This window comes from Semicossyphus pulcher, unplaced genomic scaffold (assembly GCF_022749685.1).
Source record: "Semicossyphus pulcher isolate SPU_LCO1_2020_fin unplaced genomic scaffold, fSemPul1.0.p SCAF_5, whole genome shotgun sequence".
NCBI classification, from domain to species: domain Eukaryota; kingdom Metazoa; phylum Chordata; class Actinopteri; order Labriformes; family Labridae; genus Semicossyphus; species Semicossyphus pulcher.
Window position 1 is genome coordinate 3870245 of NW_027211726.1, and position 21059 is coordinate 3891303.

Genomic DNA, 21059 nt, shown 5'->3' on the forward strand with positions numbered 1-21059 from the left:
CAAAGAAAAACATTCCCAGCAGCCGACATCAACATGTCTTCTCTGTCTCCTGATGAAAGTCTCCGTAACATCTTTCTTCATCGACTCTCAACTCAAAATTACAACCAAAGTTTTACTGCTCCACGACAAGAGCTGGTAAAAGAACATTACGTCTATAGATCGTGTCGAGCGGTTAAAACAGGAAACTAATGGTGACAGTTATTCACAGCACAGAAAGACATCTAAACATAAAAGTGAGTATATAAAAATGATCAGAAATCATGGCCCGTATGTGGAGCGACCTAATAACCTCGAGTGTTTCCCAGAAAGCAAGTCTGCATTTTTTGTCTGCTTCCTCCCCCGACACAAACACTCGTTCAGACACTGAACACGTCGACAAAATTAGTGTCTGACCTATTTTGGTTTCCTATCCTGCAATCACACTGCAGATGTTTAAACTGCTGCTTTTATCTGACTTATTAAATGACTTTTCATGTCTGGATAACAGGAGAGAGAGTAGACTGAAAGTGATGCTGAAATAAACACTTCATTTAGACCATGTGAGCCTTTGAGTTATGGATGACAATAAGGTCGGACCTGAAGACCTGCATGAGTGGTTAAAGATTTTGGTACGTTTGCAGCACATACAGACAGAAGCATTTACAGAACACCGCTGCCTCTTATGTGACGTGTTTTCTACAGTGAGGTTGTTTGTCTTGCGCGCAGCCTTCTGGTTTTCTCTGATTCACGCTCATTAGGTCAATAAGAGGTGAAAACTGAGTTGCACTCTCTCCTCTGCAGAGCGGCTGGAGACACCTGTTGTGTGTCTGTGTTTGCAGCTTATGAGAGCAGCTGTAAACACAGCGAGCGACTGAATGTTATTCTGCTGCATCACTGCCTTTGAAACTATAGTTACAGGAAACACAAGGAAATGCAGAAAAACTCACTCATTTTTTCTTGTCTTTCAGTATTTTATGACTCCGCCCCTCGTCTTCTCCACCTGCTGCTATTGGCTGAGCTGTTCGTCCATTCGTCGCCTCATCCCGCCCACAGCGTATGTGGCGTGTTCAGATCGATGGCCCATCATATCGACATGTTGCTGAACTCATCCAACAAACTTCACGACTTGGTGAGACTCACCTTCAGACTGAAAACACAAACGGCCTCAATCATACATTTTCATCTCCTTTTGCTGGGAGATTTTGAAGCCATCATTTCATGTTTAATTGTTGTCAGATTTTCTCTGAATGTTAAAATCACAGATACTAAGTTCTGTTATTGAAGCAGCATCATTTTGTTCCCAACAGACGGACGAACAACTCGCAAACTTTGAAGGCATGAACAATAATCTTCACAGTCTTCACATAAAACACACGGCTGATCAGTTGAGCTCATTGACGGTAAAGATTCTGGAACAAATTTCTCCACTTTCATACTGTGAAAACTTAAATGGTAGTTATATTTATCTTGTCTCTTTGTGTTCATGTCCCTACAGTCCAACGAGTCCCTCTCCATGCTGCTTGTTTACACTCAGTCCTTCAGGCAGCACATGGACTGGCTAAAAACAGCCAAAGTAAACCTCAGTTTGCCCTCCCAGCCAGCAGAGGGCGCCAGCACTCACCTGCTGCAGCTGTCAAAGCTCGTCAAAACATCTCTGCACCAGGTGAGAAGAACAAAATGGTTTGGTTCAAATACATAGATTATTTTGGAGATTAATGTGACTTTTTTATTTTTATTCAACCTTCAGGAGATTTCCCGCTGAGATACAAAATCTTTTACAAGAGAGTAGCATAAAAGATTCACATAAAATAATATGTAATTAATAAATTAATAAAAATTAATAAATAATTAAGAGTCACTGAAACTTTTGCTCACTTAGAAAATAAAAATAACATGAGACTAAAACATCTGATCTCTGAGACAGGCATCTCTGCAGGAGTCGGATTTGTCAACAGAGCTGTCAATCATGAGGTCACGCCCCCTTTTTATAGCATCAAATAACTAATTAAAAGTAAACCTGTCAGAAAAACACTTGAACATAAATTAGCATGATAAGAACTAACTATAATGACAGAAATGTTTTTGACGTGTGTTTTGATTTTATAGTTTGACTCATGTCCCATCTGTTAACATGGAGGAGGCGGGCTCTAGGAGCTATAGTGCAGCCAGTCAGCAGGGGGCGATAGAGAGGGTTTGGCTGCACTTTTAGGGAGCTGTCATGAGGTCCATCTTTTTATACAGACTGTTGCTGTGTCCGAAATGCCACACTATCCTAGCAGTATGTACTGATTTGGCCAAAATGTAGTCTGCAGTATGCAAACAAAAGCAAGATGCGCAGTAAGCCAAAAATGCCTGGATGTCGTACTGATTCGGAAAAACTATTCAGTATTCATCGGACCAGTCTACCTCGCCTACTGTATCCCACAATGCAAAGCGCTGGAACGTCACAACGGCAGTTGAAATGACGGACAGCAGCAGCATTCCAGCAGAAGGGGGCGCTATAGCTAAAGAAGTGGCGATTATTGTTTACTTCCGACCTGGCGTAGCATACTGCAAAATGAATCTGAAAAGCTCCCCCATACTACAGACTTCCACCGAACACAGTATGCAGTATATCGTACGTAATATGTTGTATGTATGGTACGGCATTTCAAACACAGCCTGAGTTTGATGTACATATAATTACGTCTTCTTGTTGCTGCCTCTTCGTCTGCAATGGTTTAATAGCACATGACAGGAGCATTAGCGCCACCAGCTGTTCATCTTGAAGACCTGACTCTGAACACTCATAGCATAGCATAGCAGTAGTGGAGGGAAACTTTGTGCCTTTAAAGGAAAATAACTTTTGATTTTATTTCCAAGCTGCTGCCTAAACCTCTAACCCTGAACCGTTGTCTCTGTCTTTAGATCAATGAGGAGGTTACCGAGTCGCTGCCTGCCTCCCTCCCTGTCGTCTCCTCGGCCTTTGAAGCGCTCCAGTTCTCCGTCGAGATCTCCGAACGGCTGCAAATGTTTTGTCATTGGTCCAAAAGAATGTTGCATCTCCTCCGGACACGATCCCGCTGCCCGAGACATTAAGCCTCCGCGGATCAGCAGATCGTGTGTCCAGTGGAACCACTGCAATTTAAACAAGAATAATGGATTGCTATAAAGTTGGGCACATATATTTAAACATCTACTGCATGGATTGGCACATATTTTGGTAGAAAGGTTCATGTTATCCAGAGGATGAATCCTACTGACTGTGGTGATCCTCCAAGTTTTCCTCTAGTGCCACCTTGAGGTTGAAATTAGACGTTTAAAGACCTCTGATGTAGCATAACCAGGTCAAACTTTGATGAAATAAGAGTATGGTTTTACACGTAGCCTTTAAAATGTGCTGTACTGATGCGCTGTGCAGAGGTAGCCCTGTGACCTTTGACCTTTCCTTTGAGACTGTTTACATTCACAGTGCCTGCTAAGTGTTTATGAACTCAATGTGCTGAATGATGACGAAATGTTTAATATTTTTCTACTGTGTCTACTGCATATTTAGATGCTATTTATGAGCTTTTTTATTATGAGACAGTATGGTGTGAGATGCAGGCATCCCACTTTTTTCTATTTCTAATATTTAATAATAATAATAATAATAATAATAATAATGTATTGTCATGCCTTAGTGACCTTTACTGTTCTATTTATATCTATTTTGTATGTTTTGTTTTTGTACGTTTTACTTGAAGTCCTTAATAAAGTTTTACACTTGAAACGCGCTTCATGATGTTCTTTGTATCTACACTGGTCCTTACACAGAGTCACGCAAAGATACAATCCTCTATAAACAGGTCCGGAAAATATTAAGAGCCCACTCCAATTGTTCCTTAAATCAGCATCTCTCTCTTCATGTCATGGCCGGCCCGATCCAGATCTGAACCCCACTGAAAACCTCCTGAATGTGACCAAGAGGAAGATGGACGCTCACAAGCTATCGAACAAAGAGCGGCCTAAGGTCAACGAACAGCTCTGTGACAGACCGAAGGAGAGCATGCAGACATGCATGAACGCTGTGATTAAAAACATGAACTTGTTTTCTTTGCATTATTCGAGCTCTGAAAAACATCTTTTGGTTTTCTGAACCAGTCACCATTTTCTGCAAATAAAAGATGAGAAGATTTGGATGTTTGGAAAAATGTTGTTTACAATAAAAAATAAAATAATATCTATTATAAAAAACTGGTTTAAATAGAGCAGAGTGATGAAAAGCATTAGGGCAGCTATAAAAAAAAAATGGAGGAAGATGTTTTTCTTCGTATTTTAAGAAACAGAACATTTTAAAGAGAGAACATTTAAGAAAAATTGTGAATAAAGTTTTACTCTCAGTGTTAATACTGGGGGCTGCACAGTGGTGCAGTGGTTAGTGCTATCGCCTCACAGCTAGAAGGTTCCTGGTTAGAATCCCGGTTCAAACGTAGTGGACCTTTCTGTGTGTAGTCTGCATGTTCTCCCCGTGCATGCGTGGGTTCCCTCCGGGTGCTCTGGCGTCGTCCCACAGTCCAAAGACATGCTCGTTAGGTTCACTGGTGACTCTTAAATTGCCCGTAGGTGTGAGTGTGAGCGTGAAAGGTTGTCTCTATGTGTCCGCCCTGTGACTGACTGGGGATCTGTCCAGGTGTACCCCCGCCTCTCGCCCAACTTGCCTTCTTGCTTGTCTTTGTGCTGTTGCAACAAGCGCATTTCCTCTCTGGGGATCAATAAAGTACGATCTTATCTTTAATCTTAAACATCATGATTAAATAGCAAAAGAAAAAAACTTCCTTCAACAATATTTTTCCCCAGGCCTGTAACTCCTGCTCCTGTGTCGTCTCTTTTCTCCCTTCAGTCACTCCAAATTACAGTTAAATCTCACGTGGATGAGGATGAAGTATTAACAGTATCTCTGGAACCTTACAGTCTTCACTTAACTCAACTACTGCTGCTGAAATGCAAACACTCATAAAGCACGGAGGTTAAAAGCGCCCACACACACACACCATGTAACACGCCATGCATGAGTGACCTGGAGTAACACATTGTGACTTGCATAACGTCGGCGTGTTGACATGTGGCCTCAGACAGATGATCTCACACGCAGACAGACTCGGTGTGTAACTGATGCCGGCCTGCAGGGAGCGACTGAGGGGCCCTGCAGTGAGGACTGTGCTGAATGGAAGCAGCTGAGAGCCGGATCTGCCTCCCACAGGAGGGTGGAGGTGCGAGAGGAAAATCCTTCGGCTGCAAATAGAAAGAAAGAGAGACGTGTTTTGTAGCGAGTGGCAGGTGATGATTTGTTGACTGATCAACGGCTAAATATTGTCTGGACGTCACAACAGGACACGGCGGGAACAACACACAGATCTTATCATATTCATATATAACTTATATTACAGGTTTAATTTGTGTCATTACTTGGACCGATAACTTCATTATTTTGTGGATTTTTCACCAAATGATAAAATATTTTTTAACCTGCTGCCAGAGGAAACCGTTTACAGGCAAAGGACCGCTCTGTAAGTGCAACTGCTCACAAAAACAAAAAGAACTATTGATTATTGGGTTACTATCAAACTTTAAAATAGATTTTTTTACATTACAAAAGTGTAATAAACATATTTTACCTCAGTTTGTGCCTCAGTGAGGAACTCTGTGCCTGTTCTTTGCAGTGAAAAACCTTTTACTCATTCATCTTGTAAACCACCTTTCACTTCCTTCATTCCTGGAGTTATGGACGTTAAAGGAAGTTTATTCAATTAAGTTTAGATGTGTTGGAACTCTCTTTTATCCATCCATCCATTATCTATACCGCTTGTCCTGTTCAAGGTCGCAGGGGGCTGGAGCCTATCCCAGCCGTCATTGGGCGAGAGGCGGGGTCACACCTGGGCTGATCAGCTGTCAATCACAGGGCTGACACATAAGGTGCTTTTCGACCAAAAGTTCCAGGAACTTCTCTTCAAGGAACTATGTATGTTTTTTTCCCAATATCGTGCAGCACCTAGTGTGTGAAATAAAACGCAGCGAGTACTCGACCAATCAGAAATCAGCACTGCAGGCCCCGCCCTGAAAGTTCCCGGACCTTCGCAGGGACTTTTCAGGGGGTAAGTCAATTACCCTGGAGCTAAATTTAGAGCCTGTTTCCTGCTGTCGAAACGCACAGAGTTCCTGAAAAGGTTCCTAGTTCCTGGGGAAAGCACCTGAAGAGACAGACGCTTACATTCACACCTACAGGCAATTTAGACCAATGAACCTAACAAGCATGTCTTTGGACTGGTGGAGGAAGCCGGAGTACACGGAGGGAACCCACGCATGCACGGTTGGAACATGCAAACTACGTGTAGCCCCTCTTTCATCCTGACAGTAATAAATACATTAAAATGCTATAAAATGAATCGCGGTGCTTCCAGGACAGGCTGCCTGCACGCACACTCTCATCGTGCATCGACCGAGTCTTCTACGAGCTAAAGCTGGCGAGCTAGGCCCACAAAAAGGGTGGTTTGATGTTGTCAGCGATTTAATGCACACTTCAAAGAGTGTGAGTCTATGAAGGCTTGAAAAAGGAGACATCACACACATTACCTGGAAGCAAGAATGGCCCTAATGAAAGGAATACAGACAAACCGTCAGTATGTGTTTATTTCCCTTTAGTGTTTAAACACTATGAACGCTATTAATAACAATACAAACAACTCAACCCTGCAATACACAACCACAGCCAGATGTAGTCACTTTAAGACAAGCCAGAAAACATCTTCCCTACACTGTCCACACTTGGTTGTGTTACCTTTAGGGTCTGCACAAGACTGTTATATGAACCAATGCAGCTCAAGGAACAGGAAAGTCTGCAGATGTGTGAACTCACAAAAAGGGCACAACCTGGTGTTGAAATCTGGTCCTCACAAAGATAGAAGGACGTGCAGACACACACTCACAGTCAGCATTATCTCTACTGAGCAAACACATAGGATAAGTGGAAGGAAAGGAAGAGAGAAATGAATTTACAAATAGGTTAGGGGGGGTAACACTTTCTCTCATTCACACACACACACACAGGATCCAGAGGGAGGACGGGGGGAGGAGTGTAGGTGAGGACAGATCACTTTTGGATAAAAGTTGCAGCAGCAGCAGACATGAAATCCTCCTGCAGAGTTTCTCCGCTGACTGCAAACCTCAGCCGCACGCTCCCTGCAGCAGACTGACTCCTTCCCTCCTCACACTGAGACATCGAAGGATTCTCTGACGGTGCACCTGCTGAATGAAGAGGACGAAAATATATGTTGGACAGATTTTACACTGCAGATAAACGCCGCTGAACTGAACCACAGCTGCAGGATGACAGTAAGTCAAAGCTGGTGCAGAGATCCACTCGCTGCTCCGAAACCAACAGGAGGAAAGTTTTTATAGGTTTCACTGAATTATATTTTATTTAAGTTTATTTAAGTTTAATCTTGCAGATAGTCTTCTGTCCTCACCTGTCCAAACCAGAGAGTTAAATATTAAATGTGTGTAAATTAATGTGCAGGTGCAATGCAAAACGATGCATGTACACTTATGTTTTAATTATTACATTTAAGAAGAATCATAATTAATGTGCGATGCAGTTACTTCATGTGCCTTGTCAATCTAAACTGATTTCAAAGGCATTAATATATTTTTAAAGATTCAGTTTAATATCATGTCATCGCATCTTTATGGTACATAATGGGCTTTTCCGTTGCCTTATAAGGTCAAAATATGTATATTAATTGTGATGTTGTAGCTTCTGTAAAACTGTCAGACAGACTGGATTATCACTGTACTTATTGCGTGGTTCTCCGTTTGTAAGGTTAACGGCTGTGTTGAATACTTGATTCTGATTGGTTAATCGCGGCATTCCAAGGTCTGTTATTTCTCAACAGCAGACCGTTGCTATGAAGAACAGACCGTTGCTAGGGGATGCGGCTCTAATCACAGAATCTGGAGAACTAATTGTAGTCAGATCAATCCGCCGAAAGAAGTCAGCTTAATTTGACGTCTGTCTGTTTACAGAGGGAAAAAAGAAAAGAGACAAAAAGGTTAAAGGTTACGATGCAGAAACTGAAGACGGCACACGAAGTAAACAATGAACGGAACACAGAACAGGATACGGCCTCACCTGACATGATCCAAACACTGATTCCCAACACTAGAGCCGCTTTATGTAGTGTTTATTTACCTATTTAATTGGATTTGCACAAAAAAAAAAGTGTGATAGACAACTTTAGCACATGTTCATAAACGTATTCTTAAGTTAAAAAAGAGCTCTTTTAGGCCTCTATCATTATCAGGATACTCTTCAAACTGGCAGTATTATCAGATTATATAACATGACACGTATCAATATTAATAAATATAGTAAAAAGTATTGTGATCGTATTTCTTGCCGTATCCCAGCACTTCTCTGGTGTGTCTGGTGCTGACAGGAGTGTGTATCACACACGTATGTGTAGATATAGATTCATTCGTCACTGGTGTTGGCATCGATTTCCATGTGGAGGACATGACATGATGAAGTTCAGCCGTGTATGTATGTCTTATGTAACATGGATGTTCAGCCCGGCGTCCCACAGGGAGGCTGCTGCTCGGGCTCAGACGGGTGTCACCTTCTCCTGCCCTCATCTAAGCCTGACAGCTCTGAGCTCGTCAGCTATGCTGCTCAGTGAAAACCCTCCTAACCCTGTTACTCCTCGCTGGGTGCCTGTTGTGTTTTTGTTACATCACAAGCTACATGTGTTACACATATCTGCAGAAATGTGTATGTTAAAGTTAATTAAAGCTTCTTGATACATGATCTTCTCTGCAGTAAAAAACATGCCTTTCAAATTAAAATGATTCTAAGATTTTTATGGAAATTTGGAGGGTTGGGTGTTTTAATGGGTATATTTTCATTGTCATCATTATATAAACATGTAAGATAAACCGACACAAAAGAACCTACCTAAAACACACCATTTAGCTAATGATGAAGCCTAAGGGACCGATCAGACAGAATGCGTTTTGCAGGCTTTTTGTTGAAGCCTACGGTTAAAAAAAGAGCAGCTCGCTGCGTCGTTTATTCCTGCTGTTGTTAAGGCAACCACCGAATCATTAGCTGTCATTTACCTAACCCTTATATTGTAAACTGACAGAAGGCCCGCCTCTCCTTTCATCCGATTGGACCATGAGAAAAAACACTCATGAAGTCGGCACTCGGAGCGTTTCCTTAAAAATGCGAGGCGCACAGGGCAAACGCAAAAGCAGCGCTGAAAAAGCCTCTCATTGAAAACAATAATAAAAAAGACCCCAGCTGCTAAAACGCGTTCTGTCTGATCGGGCCCTCAGCTAGCCATAAGCTAGCCTTCAAGACATTTGTATCAAGCTTGTTGTTACTGTTAGCAAGTTAGCTAGCACGATGGCTGAAGATTTATGTATTCGGCGTGTGTTGTACTATTACAGCAACATTGAACAATGTTTTCTCACAGTGCAGATTTTCCTCATATCATGAGACCAAATGCAGCAAAATGTTGGTGGTTTTAAATATTTAACCTTAACAGTCACAATTCAATTCATTCTTCAATAATGCGTTTTAAATACACTGAAAATAGCTTCTGCACATCACTGCACATATAATTCTCTGAACATCCATAAGAGCAAATATTGGCATGAAAGTAACTGTTTATATTTGTGTTGCCAAACTATCTATAAACACAATTAACGTTAGCTAAATGATATCAAGGCTTAGCTGTTAATGTGTTCGTCTCTGACAGACATGAATAGCTCAGTAATAAGAGCACCGGACAAACACACACAGGGTCAAAGTTCAGTTTCCACTCAGACCATCCACACTAATAATGTATTCACAGATCTTGTTTATGGATTAGACCTTCAAAATATGACGTAACATTACGTTAAAAATATCAAGAACCATGTAGAACATTTGATTCTCTTCGTTAGGAAGCCAAAGGAGAGCTTTTAACTACGATTTTTACATTTTTAGCTGGAAAAATCTGCATGTTTAATCGAGTCTGGCCGCACCATTGTGTTTCCCTGCATTTGTGGGATTGTTGTCGTGATTGAAGCCTCAGCAGGGATTCAGAGTATCTGTGTACGGCACATTCGCGGCTCGAGTTATTCTCTAATGAGCTGTAATGAGTTGGCCCCGTGTCTGGATGTACCGTGACACCAAATCCCAGCCTGGACCCGAGCGGGGCAGCTGTGGTGGAAACATCAACGTTCCACCAGACAAAACAAAGATCTGTGTGTGTGTGTGTGTGTGTGTGTGTGTGCGTGTAGAAGGATTTCATGAGTCTATTAACAGACATGTTTATACCCGAGGATCAGTGTAGCCAGCATCACCATGAGGACAGTCATCACTACAACAGTTGTTTTACATTCCAGAGAGCTTCAACAGATTCCGCTGTGAAAAGAAACAACCATTCAAGTGTTGTGTTCATTTCTCCTGACTGCAGGTTATCATTCATCGCGTGATGCTGTTAAACTGATGTGAAATGAGACAGCTAACGCCGTCATGTTTGGCATCATACACTTAGACTTTTGTTGCTTTGTGGCGTCACGTTGCTGATGATACGTTAAGAGCGGATGACGACATGAAAGGTCTTAATAAAGGCCAAAGGGGGTCATTGTTTGCATAATGCTGTTCAAATTCATTAAAAATACAAACCATAAGAGGTCAAACACAAATATGCCCATCTAAGGGAATCATCATGTTGAGGGTTCGTTGGCGTCGTCGTCGTTTCTTTCTTGCTGTATTAAACACAAAAGCAGCAGAGGGCAGCCCCAATGTCCTCGGGATATTACTACCAAAACATTTCGGTAATCCAATAATAAATTAAATTCTTTGATTAGAGACAAAACCTCTTGAGATGACATTGAATCCCAACCCTGACACCAACAGTAAATTCATTTCGAAGGAAACCTAACGCCAACCGAATAAGTTTACTCTTGTTATAATGAGGAATTAACATAACTGATAAGTTGCACAGGTTAGGTACCAACAGAAAAAGGCAGCAGCGCCTTGCAGCAGAAAACAAGGCAACCTACAGAATCGACTCAATAAAACTGAGGTAACAATTTGCTCTTCATTTGATTGAGTAAATTTTACCCCATGTTTTACCTAAATTTAACAACTATGATACACTAAAATAAGTTAGGTAAATTCTACTCAACATTTCTCATTACATTACACAAATAATTACTCAATGAAAAATAGTAATAATAACTCAGACAACTTTTTGCGCTCACACTCACAGGCAATTTAGAGTCACCGATGACCCTAACAAGCATGTCTTTGGGAGGAAGCTGGAGTGCCGGGAGGGAACCCGCACATGCACGGGGAGAACATGCAAACTAGAGCCCACTTCATCTGTACTGGGATTCGTACCAGGAACCTTCTAGTTGTGAGGCGACAGCGCTAACCACTGCACCACCATGCAGCCTTTTGGGTATTCAAGATGCTCAAATAAAAACAAATTCTAATCAACAACATGAGCCTGCTCATGTTAATTTACTGACTAATATTCAGGAAAGTTGGCCAGGGTAACCGCTAAGAGAGGGCTACAAATTTAAACGTCACATACAGACACGCCGTCTTCAAAACGTACAATAAACACTTTCATTCGTTCTATGATACACAGCAAAACAGCAAGCTAGATACTCTCGATATGCCGTTTCAGTTCGACTTTAAGCTAACGACAATACGCAACCCACTCTGGACCTAGTCAGCGTCGAGCTTTTGCCTGCCTGACATCGACCCTGATCATCTCCAAGTGTCTCATATTTACTCAAAAAAGTCCAAACAACTGGTATAAGTGCTGCAGAGATCATCTTTAGTAGACAGGAATGGGAATTCAAAGGCAACAGAAAACCAAGGGGGTCAATCTGTCATTTACGTTAATGGAATTAATTTAACTTAATCTTCATCAGTTGTATAGATTTTAAATATGATCTGAAATATGTACATTACGCTCTTATTGCCCTCCTATAATCTGACTCCTGCCCCTTTTTCTTCCACTTGCATGTCCAGGCTGCCACAAAGCTTCTGGATGAAATGTGCCATCTGACGGCTCAGTCACTGACAGCGATGGACACATCGGAGCACTTCAAGGTCCTAAAGCTCCTGGGTGAAGGCTCGTACGGCAAAGTCATGCTGGCTGTTCACAGGAAGAGAGGTAAGAAGGGAAATCACTTCGTCATCATGGTCTTAAGAAAGCCCCCCAAAAAGACATACAGCAGTATCTTTCCCTTGCATCCTCCAGGTACTCCGATGGCTCTGAAGTTCTTCCCTCGTGAGTCGACCTCTCTCCTCTCTTTCCTGAGGGAGTACAACCTCTCTCTGTCGTTCTGTACCCACCCGTCCTTGACCAGAGCCCTGGGAATCGCCTACTCCACACCTTCGCACTACGTCTTCGCTCAGCAAGCAAGCCTCTTTGGCGATCTCTACGATGTCATCTTGCCAGAGGTATACAGTCACCGGAAGATTGGCCTAGTTTCAGTCTCTTTTTCTGATTGCAGTTTAGCTCATACATCCATTGTTCTCACTCCTCTTCCTCCTCAGGTTGGGATGGAGGAGGACTGTTGTCAGCGGGTGGTGTCCCAGCTGTGTGGCGCTCTGTCCCACCTGCACTCTCTTGGTTTTGTCCACAGAGACCTCAAACCAGAGAACGTCTTCCTGTGTGACTCCGCCTGTCGTTGGGTTAAACTCGGAGACTTCGGCATGGTCAGTATAGAACATGTATAATACTCTTCCTCACTTGCTAGCTACAGGTAGACATATGGACAGACCTTCAGTAGCTTAAATGGAAAGCAGGTAGTTGGTCACCATCGCTGTGATGGCAGCAAAAGAGGGAGTTGCGTGGCATTAGTGCACAGAGCTAAAGTTCACATGGGTAGGAGGCCATGATAGATTAATTAAATATTGCCATATTTAACATTCTTTGTTGACCACAAGTGACAAATGAATAAATATTCTACACCAGGTAAAGTCCAGAGGCACCAGGGTCCCCGAGGTCTGGTACAGCTCTCCTTACTGCACCCCAGAGTCCGAGCTCGCTCGCGGAAATGAGGACAGCTGGAGAAGCACGAGTGACGGGATGGATGGTGCCAAGGATGATGAAATGATGAAAAAGAAGAGCAGAGTTTGGGTGTCTGTCGAGCCCAGCACAGACAGCTGGGCACTGGGAATCCTGACCTACGCCATGCTCACAGGAAGTCACCCTTGGGCTGAAACAGTCAGCGACTGTTACTCATACCTGAAGTATCAGGAATGGTTCGACAGAGCAAAAGGAGCTGATGATGAACCGGACGAGAGAGCACAGGATGTTGATTTAAATGAGTCTGAACTGAAGAAAGACCTCCCCCCTGTATCGCCTCAGTTTGCATGTTTCACCCCGCTGGCCTGTTCCTTCTTCCTGACGCTCCTCGACCCGAGGCCCGGGCTTCGTGGACGACCTGAGGATGGGCTGAGTTACCTCGGAGGGGACTGGATGATGGAGAGCGAGAGGGTGAGGTTAGAGGAGGAGAGGAAGAAGAGCAGGGGGAAAGGAGCCATCAGGAACATGAAAGAGATGGAGGTGAGAGGAGAGTGATGAGGAGATTTTTGAACTGTTGTAAACTCTGGTGAGTCTCATCATTGTTCTGGCAGTTAAATTCCTTTTACATTATTTTTGTAATAAACTAATATTTAGTATGGGATTTACTGCACTGGAAAAATAGTGCAACAGCTGCTGTTCTGGGGGATTATTTGACTTCAGTGTGCTGTAATGCTATCATGCGCTTGTAAAAGATACTGTACCTTCTTTTGCGCAATGCATCTATATTAGGGTCTACACTTTTGAGTGTATAAATCATAGCAGGCCTGACTGTATAGACAGCAGAAGTGCCCAGTTTTTAAAGCTATAAACACGTCTGTTAGCAGACTGAGGGGACAGTGCAAAAAGTTCAACACATTTTTTTTCACTAATCTTTTGACGTGGCTCCAAAGTGTTTAAAAGGACACAAATATTGAGCAAATATTAACCTATATAGAGACACGTTATTGAAGTTAATCTTTTTTTTGTAGCACTTGTGTAGCATTGTTCTGTAGCACTGCAAGCGTTAGCTAGCAACTTTGAGCTAACGAGAGGTTTGTTTTTTTAGCCTGTTTTTAGCACTTTTCTTAAGCTATGCTGCTTTTGTTTATTTTATATGATAAATGTCACTGTATCAAATGTATTTCATTAAATGTATAAATGTAGGATTTACTGTATTAAATTAAATCTTATAACAGTAATCGTCCTACTGCGATGCCTTTTGAGAGTTATTCACGTGAACTCTAAATACTTTATGTAACAGTGCCTATTGTACAACAGATGTTTTCAATATGTCAAATTTAAATGGAATAAAGTTTTTGTGAATGTATGACCGTTGGGTACCAAGAATCATCACATGATTTTACTGTACATATTAAAGACTTGCATCTATCTGTGTTTTTGCACATTAATTCATTTTGTATATTTCAGTTACATTGACCTTAAAAAACTCTATAATATCCTCGTAAGCTTATACTCCAATGCAAATAGATTGCATGCACGCATCTACCATCTGGAGAGCTTACCCAGATGTTTTCCAAAATAGATTCATGGTCGTAAATTTGACACTACAACCTTTCAGCACCATGTATGTGCCGTGCCCCGCTGCTCTGACCCCTTCGCCTCACATTCAGCCAAGTCACACGCTGAACGCACTCAGGCCAATACAATCAGCTAGGCACCAGCAGAGATGGATTCATCAGACAGTTATTCACATCGACACATGGATTTCTGACACGCATCTACAAACAACACTTGTGTGACTGTTCGGACCCAAACTTGGAGACATATCCAGTTGGAGTCGTAGAGTTTAAAGGACAACTTTATCTCTGCAATTACACTCATCTATGACAAACAAGTTACCGTTTTATTCTTGAATACTGCAAATAACCAGATGAGAGCATAACAGCAAAAAATGAGCCATGAACTCATGGGCGAATAATGCTAAAATCACTAGCCTACAGTATCTCGGTATGCTAGTTAGCTAAGCTCGACAGATTATTAATGTTCAGAGTCATAATGTCCAGAAGAAGACCAGAAAAATTTGGTCGGCTAAATATCAACATATTAAGCTGCACATTTTAAAAGTAAAAAGGAAATGCAGCACTTGTGTAGCATTCATTTCGTTAGCTAGTAACTTTTAGCTAGTAAGAACTTATTTGAGCATGTTGGTACTAAGCTGGTCTCTATTGTAAAGGATGAATAAATGTCTGTAATTAAATTTTCCTGCTTTTCCTGTCTGTTTCTCAGGCTGGGACAGTGTCTACTGTAGGATTCGTTTGCCAGAAAACATTTGACCTTTGACACTCCATGAGCACATGGACGAATGACGCAAAATCACTAGCCTTAATGTCTAGGTATGCTAGTTAGCTAGCTAAACTTGACAGACTTTTAATTTTCAGGGTCATAATGTCCAGTAAAGGCCAGGTGTATTCGTCGACCATCAACGTATTTAAAGAGACATTTTAAAAGTTAAAAGGAAATGCTGCAAATTTAGTGGGCTAGCACTTGTGTAGCACTGATTTCGTTAGCTAGTAACTTTTAGCTAACAAGAATTTCTTATTTTAGCTTTTACTAACATTACATTTATTGTTGGGACACTTTTTTTCTGTCATGCAATTTACCGTTTCTGCACTATTTGATTGGCCAATTACGTTACCCTTGACTTAACAGACACTAAAATATTTATCTCCACGCTAGCAGGTTTGTTTCTTCACAGTTCTTACTTTTCCTCTCCGTTTCCCAGCCTGGGACAGTATCAGGGTCGACTACTGTATAATTTGTTTGCCAGAAAAACATTTGATCTTTGACTCTTGTGTGGAAAAGGGAGAGTCAGCAGCATTTACAGAGTGAGGACGGTGAGGTCATAGGGAGAGAAGGAGCAGTGACAGACCGCAGAATGCTGAACCGCTGCCCAGTCTAATAAAAACAGGAGGAGTTGTAAATAACAAGATAAGGTGACAACAAAAACAAAAAACTGCTGCATGTCGTATCTATTTCGCCTATGTAAGGATAAAAATGCTCCCCTTAGCTTGAGATGACAGTATGAAAAATAAATTTGATGAACAATTTGTTAAACATGAACTTTTTATTTCCTGTTATTTTCCCTCAAAACAGAGAGCCAAGGTGAAAATACTATTCCAAACCGTGTCGGAGCCCTCAGGTGGGCTCAGTCTGCAGCAGAACAGCTTCTTGTGTCGGTCTGAAGCAGATATTCACGCTTATGGAAAGTTCAACGACTGTAGTGTTAGTGTTAGTTACGTCTACTCTCGCCACTCCTCCTCAACTCTGCTACTCTGAAACAGAACGCTGCAGGAGCCCGATTTGTCAATAGAGCTGTCAATCATGAGGCCACACCCCCTTTTTATAGCATCAAACTAAAAGTAAACTTGTGAGAAAAATGAACACTTGGACATAAATCAGCATGATAAGAACTAACTATAATGACAGAAATGTATTTGACGTGTATTTTGATTTTATAGTTTGACTCATGTCCCATCTGTTAACATGGAGGGGCGGGCTTTATGAGCTATACTGCAGCCAGTCAGCAGGGGGCGGTAGAGAGGGTTTGGCTTCACTTTTGGGGAGCCGTCATGTCGTCCATCTTTTTTATACAGTCCATGGTTTCAACCACAAATCCATTTTAAATCCATCTTAATCTTCTTATGTCTATTACTGTTTAAACTTGCTGACATTTCAAACAGTGTCTTGAACATAACGCGCAATTATCGACAAATAATAGCAGTTAACTATTGCATTGAGAATTGTAATATTTAATATAAATTCAATTTATTAAACCATACTTAAATTTTTTGTTGAACTTTTGTTATCTAACTATTTTCAGTACTAATTGCTGTGTCATGAACCGGGGACCAAGAGGAAGGACTCAATTGCAAACACACAGACGGGTGATCAAAATTCAGAAACAGTCCAGTGACAGGCAGGGTTCGGTACACGGATGAGCAGTCAGATCAGGCAGAAGAATCCAAAAGCGTGAGGCAGTAAAAGGCAAGGTCAGAGGGCAAAACAGGGTCAGATCAGTAGTCAAAAAACAAGAGCTAGGAAACAGAATGCTGAAAAGTGACACAGAGGTACAAACGAACTGGCAACGAGACAGGGGAAGACAGAGGGTAAAATACACTGATGAGACACAGCTGGGGAGAGCACAATCAGGAGCAGGTGAGCACACTGCAACAGAGACAGGGGACGTATAACAGACATGAAACAGGAGAAATCTTAACCTAACAGGCAGATATGACAGGCTGATATATTTTCAATTAACATTAAAAAAATGTCAAGTACCTGCTGCAGTTCTCTGAAGAACCAGTACACGCACTAGTATCCCCATAAAAGATATACTGAGATTCCACTGCATCAGAGAAGTTATTAACATAGCCAAACATGAGTTCAATCTTTAGGTCTTTTCTTTTTGAAATTAAAAAAATTACATTTTTGAAAATTTTGCAAGTCAAATTCATCTTAGCTGTGCTAAAAAAATTGAGCAACATAACAGAGATTAACATCTGATGAGAAACGATGAGGCCTTGTTGACCTGACTTGATCTCTGCAGAGTGTCAACACTGCATCATCTACACACATATACACAGACACATATCATTTGATAGCAAATGCAACCTTGTAAAGCCATTTTTAGTCACTAACATGTCTTAATTTCAAATAAAAGTCTGCTTGTGAAACCCTTTCCACGTCTGTTGTGTAAACTGAAACATACCTGGTCGTAAATCTAAAAACAAGGCTGGTTTTATTAGTTCCTGGAAAGTAACTTCATGTTTATGACTTACTGATATAAAAGCACACCAGAGGTTAAAGGCTTTGTGAGGCTAAGTTTAGTCAAGTAGGGGAGGTGCAGGAATCACAGGACAATAATGCAGGAGTGAAAGTAAACTTCTAAGACACACACACACACACTGACCTACTGCCCACGAACCCCGACACAGAAACACACACCTCCACCTAAATCATGCTGTCGAGTTGTTGGTTCAAGTTTCCCAGAGAACTTCAAAGCAATCATGAGTGACTCAAACCTTTGACCTCTGAACTCTCTGTCCTCACTCAAACCTCCTGCTTATCCCACCAGCACCTCCATCGACCTAACACCCAGGGTCATACAAACAACCAACAACAAAGTCTTGGGTTTAAAAGGTAGCAGAGATGAGATAAAGAGATCATCGTTTAGGAGGAGAAACACCTTCCAAGTTGTCTCACAAACCGTCCCGAGCCAGAACTCATGAATTAGCGAGCTAGTTAAACGGAGACAGTTTGATTAGCGTATCATATGAGGGAAGTCTGAGGGTCCCTGCGGGGTACACTGGCCGATGTCCTGTGAACTATTCCGATCCAAATTCCGCTCCTGACATTTAACCTGATACGTTTCATTAACGCTATGTGTCTCATTAAGTATGCCAGGGTTGTGTAACAGTGAGTGTGAGTGTATGCCTGTTTGTCTTGCCAGAGTGTCAGTGAGAAGGTGGGAAAGGAAAGACAAGAGGACAAATCTTTGATGTGTCATTTTTATGCAGAAATTATTAGGATAACAATATTTTATTTGGAATGGGGACATCGTATAAAGCTATTAAATAGGACTTTAGTGGCGATTTGGCTTGTCGACTAACAAATACCTAAAATCAAACCGGCCACTGGGGCACAGGGAGAGTGGATCGTACACAGGATCTAATAAATTGTCAATGTCCAGAGAAAAATACAGCTTCTTTTGTTCTTATTCAGCAAATTTGAAATCAACGACAACTAGCATCCTCGTGTTTCTTCTGGCGTGTCCAGGTAAAAAAACATTCATCCCGGTGCCCGCTCATCCTATCGTACCTGCCCATATACACACGTCACCCAGTGCAAAGACTACCAATTCTATCAAAATAAAAGCCTTAATAATAACAACACAACTTAATTCTATAACTTGCTTTAAAAAAAAAGAGCAAATTAAAAAATAATTGACCAAATGTAAAATAATCTAATTATACAAAACATCGTAACCTGCTCCAACAATGACAAAGTTATATTGTGACACATTTCTGTCTCCCATTAGAGAGACTTTCACCGTGTCTCGTGTCAGTTGCAATCCAAGATAAGATAATTCTTTATTGATCCCCAGATGGGTAACGCAGGGCAAACTACAGCAATGTAAACCTAAAATAAACAGATTTTATTGCACTAAATGCGTCAAAATTTGTAGGAAGTTAAATTTCAAGCTTTGACAGGTCTGTCGGCAAGAAGACAAGCAATCTAGTTTAAAATGCTAGATTTTGCTTGACCACTTCTCATGCAATCTAAGGACTTCAGGATAATGTCAACGCTGACAGGCTTTGGCAACAACACACCAATTTATTCAAGTGTAGAATATGTGTGTCTTTGAATTAAGATTGAATTGAGCTGTGTTAAATGCATCAATCTGCTGCACTTTGAGGGCAAAATTAAGAGCCAAGATGTATGAAGAACTTTGTGATGCACCGTCCGCACCCCTACTTCCAACGTGCCCACCCACAATTAATTTAGGGATTCATCCACAAGGGAAAGAGCTCATATCGAGCATGCCAATCCGTGCAAAAGTTGTTGCTTTTTTTCAAAAGCAAACAACCTACGAGTCCAACTAGTGCATCTAAAATAAAACACATCACTGCAGGAGTACAACACCTGACTGTAAAGGAACTTGGATAACTGCTAGCATAGCAGCTCCAGAGAAGTGCGTGAACACACACTGGTGACCCATTTGGATACGAAGAAGGCTAACAGATTTCCTGTAATGGGTTTGTGATGTGTTTTTTTTTACGGTGACACCCTCTCTGGGCACCTGCTCTGAATTCCTCTCATCACAAACCAGATAAAACATTTACTTGTCCATTTATTTTATGACGTGCTGATGTATGTAGCTTTGAAAGTGATGCTAAGCTAAGAATAGACTGAGTGACCTAAGTCCTGCAGTGGAGTGTTGGCAGTCTAGTCCGTCTGTCTCTCCTTCTGTCTGACCCGTACCAGACTAAGCACACCGTCTGACTGAGTGTTATAAAACCACAGTCCTGAATATTTGAGCTTTAACTGAAAACAAAAGTCAGTTTTAGCATGTTTATTAGCATGCAAAGCTGCTTATATGATTTAAGGAAAAAAGCTAATTTCTGGCAATGCTATTGGCATGTAAAATCAATGTCTGTTAGCCATGAGAAGAAGACATTCATGGTGTAAAGAAGTTAAATTTAAATGTCTTTGGTGATTCATGGATGTTTCCGTTAGCACCAGCTAGCTTCTGTGTTGGTTCCAGAGGAAACTGCTAGGACACAAGGATCTCTTTACACCTTGGCACTTTTATTGATTAAGTTGTGCGTTAGCATACCTGTAAGCTACCTTTTCCCAAGAATTTATGAAGCTGAGACACAGCTGAGCTTTCTGTTGTGGTCTGAAATAAAACTGTTCAGGATCAGTAAGTGCTGCTACCTACATACATGAACGTGTACATGTAGCTGACAGAGATATCTCTGTAGTTAACTTCAGTTCCTTCAGCTGATGCCTACGACATCGCTAGTCCAGGGACAAACAGACACAGGTTGCATTAACTCGAATTGAAAGACATTCAGGTGATAGCTACAAAGCTAACAAAAACAAGTCAAACTTAGCTAGGTCTTTCTGCAAGAAGTCAAGCGCTCAAGTTTTAAATTTCTCAATTTTTAAATGGAGTTCTGACTGACCACTTCTCATGCAATCTTCAGGATAATGTCAACGCTCAGGGATCAGGGAATCAGTAAGTGCATGGATGTGTAGCTGACAGAGGTATTCCTGTTTAACGATGACATAATTTGCCAATCCTTCAGCTGATGCCTACGATATCTCTGCTCCATGGGGAAAAACAGACACAGCTTGCATTAACTCGAATAGAAAGACACATTCAGTTGATAGCTACAAAGCTAACATAAACAACTCCAACTTAGCTAACTATCACAATTCAGGGCAGTCTGCTAACAC

The 21059-nt window shown here is 41.5% G+C and overlaps 1 protein-coding gene across 1 annotated transcript; it reads left to right on the plus strand.

Moving 5' to 3' along the window:
* The first annotated feature begins 7145 nt into the window (after positions 1–7145).
* Positions 7146–14419, plus strand: LOC138609182 (serine/threonine-protein kinase SBK2). Its single transcript, XM_069681820.1, has 5 exons — positions 7146–7329; positions 12032–12176; positions 12264–12466; positions 12563–12724; positions 12984–14419. Exons 1-5 carry the CDS (start codon positions 7324–7326, stop codon positions 13590–13592), a joined length of 1125 nt encoding a protein of 374 aa, XP_069537921.1. The 5' UTR covers positions 7146–7323; the 3' UTR covers positions 13593–14419.
* Positions 14420–21059: the final 6640 nt, after the last annotated feature.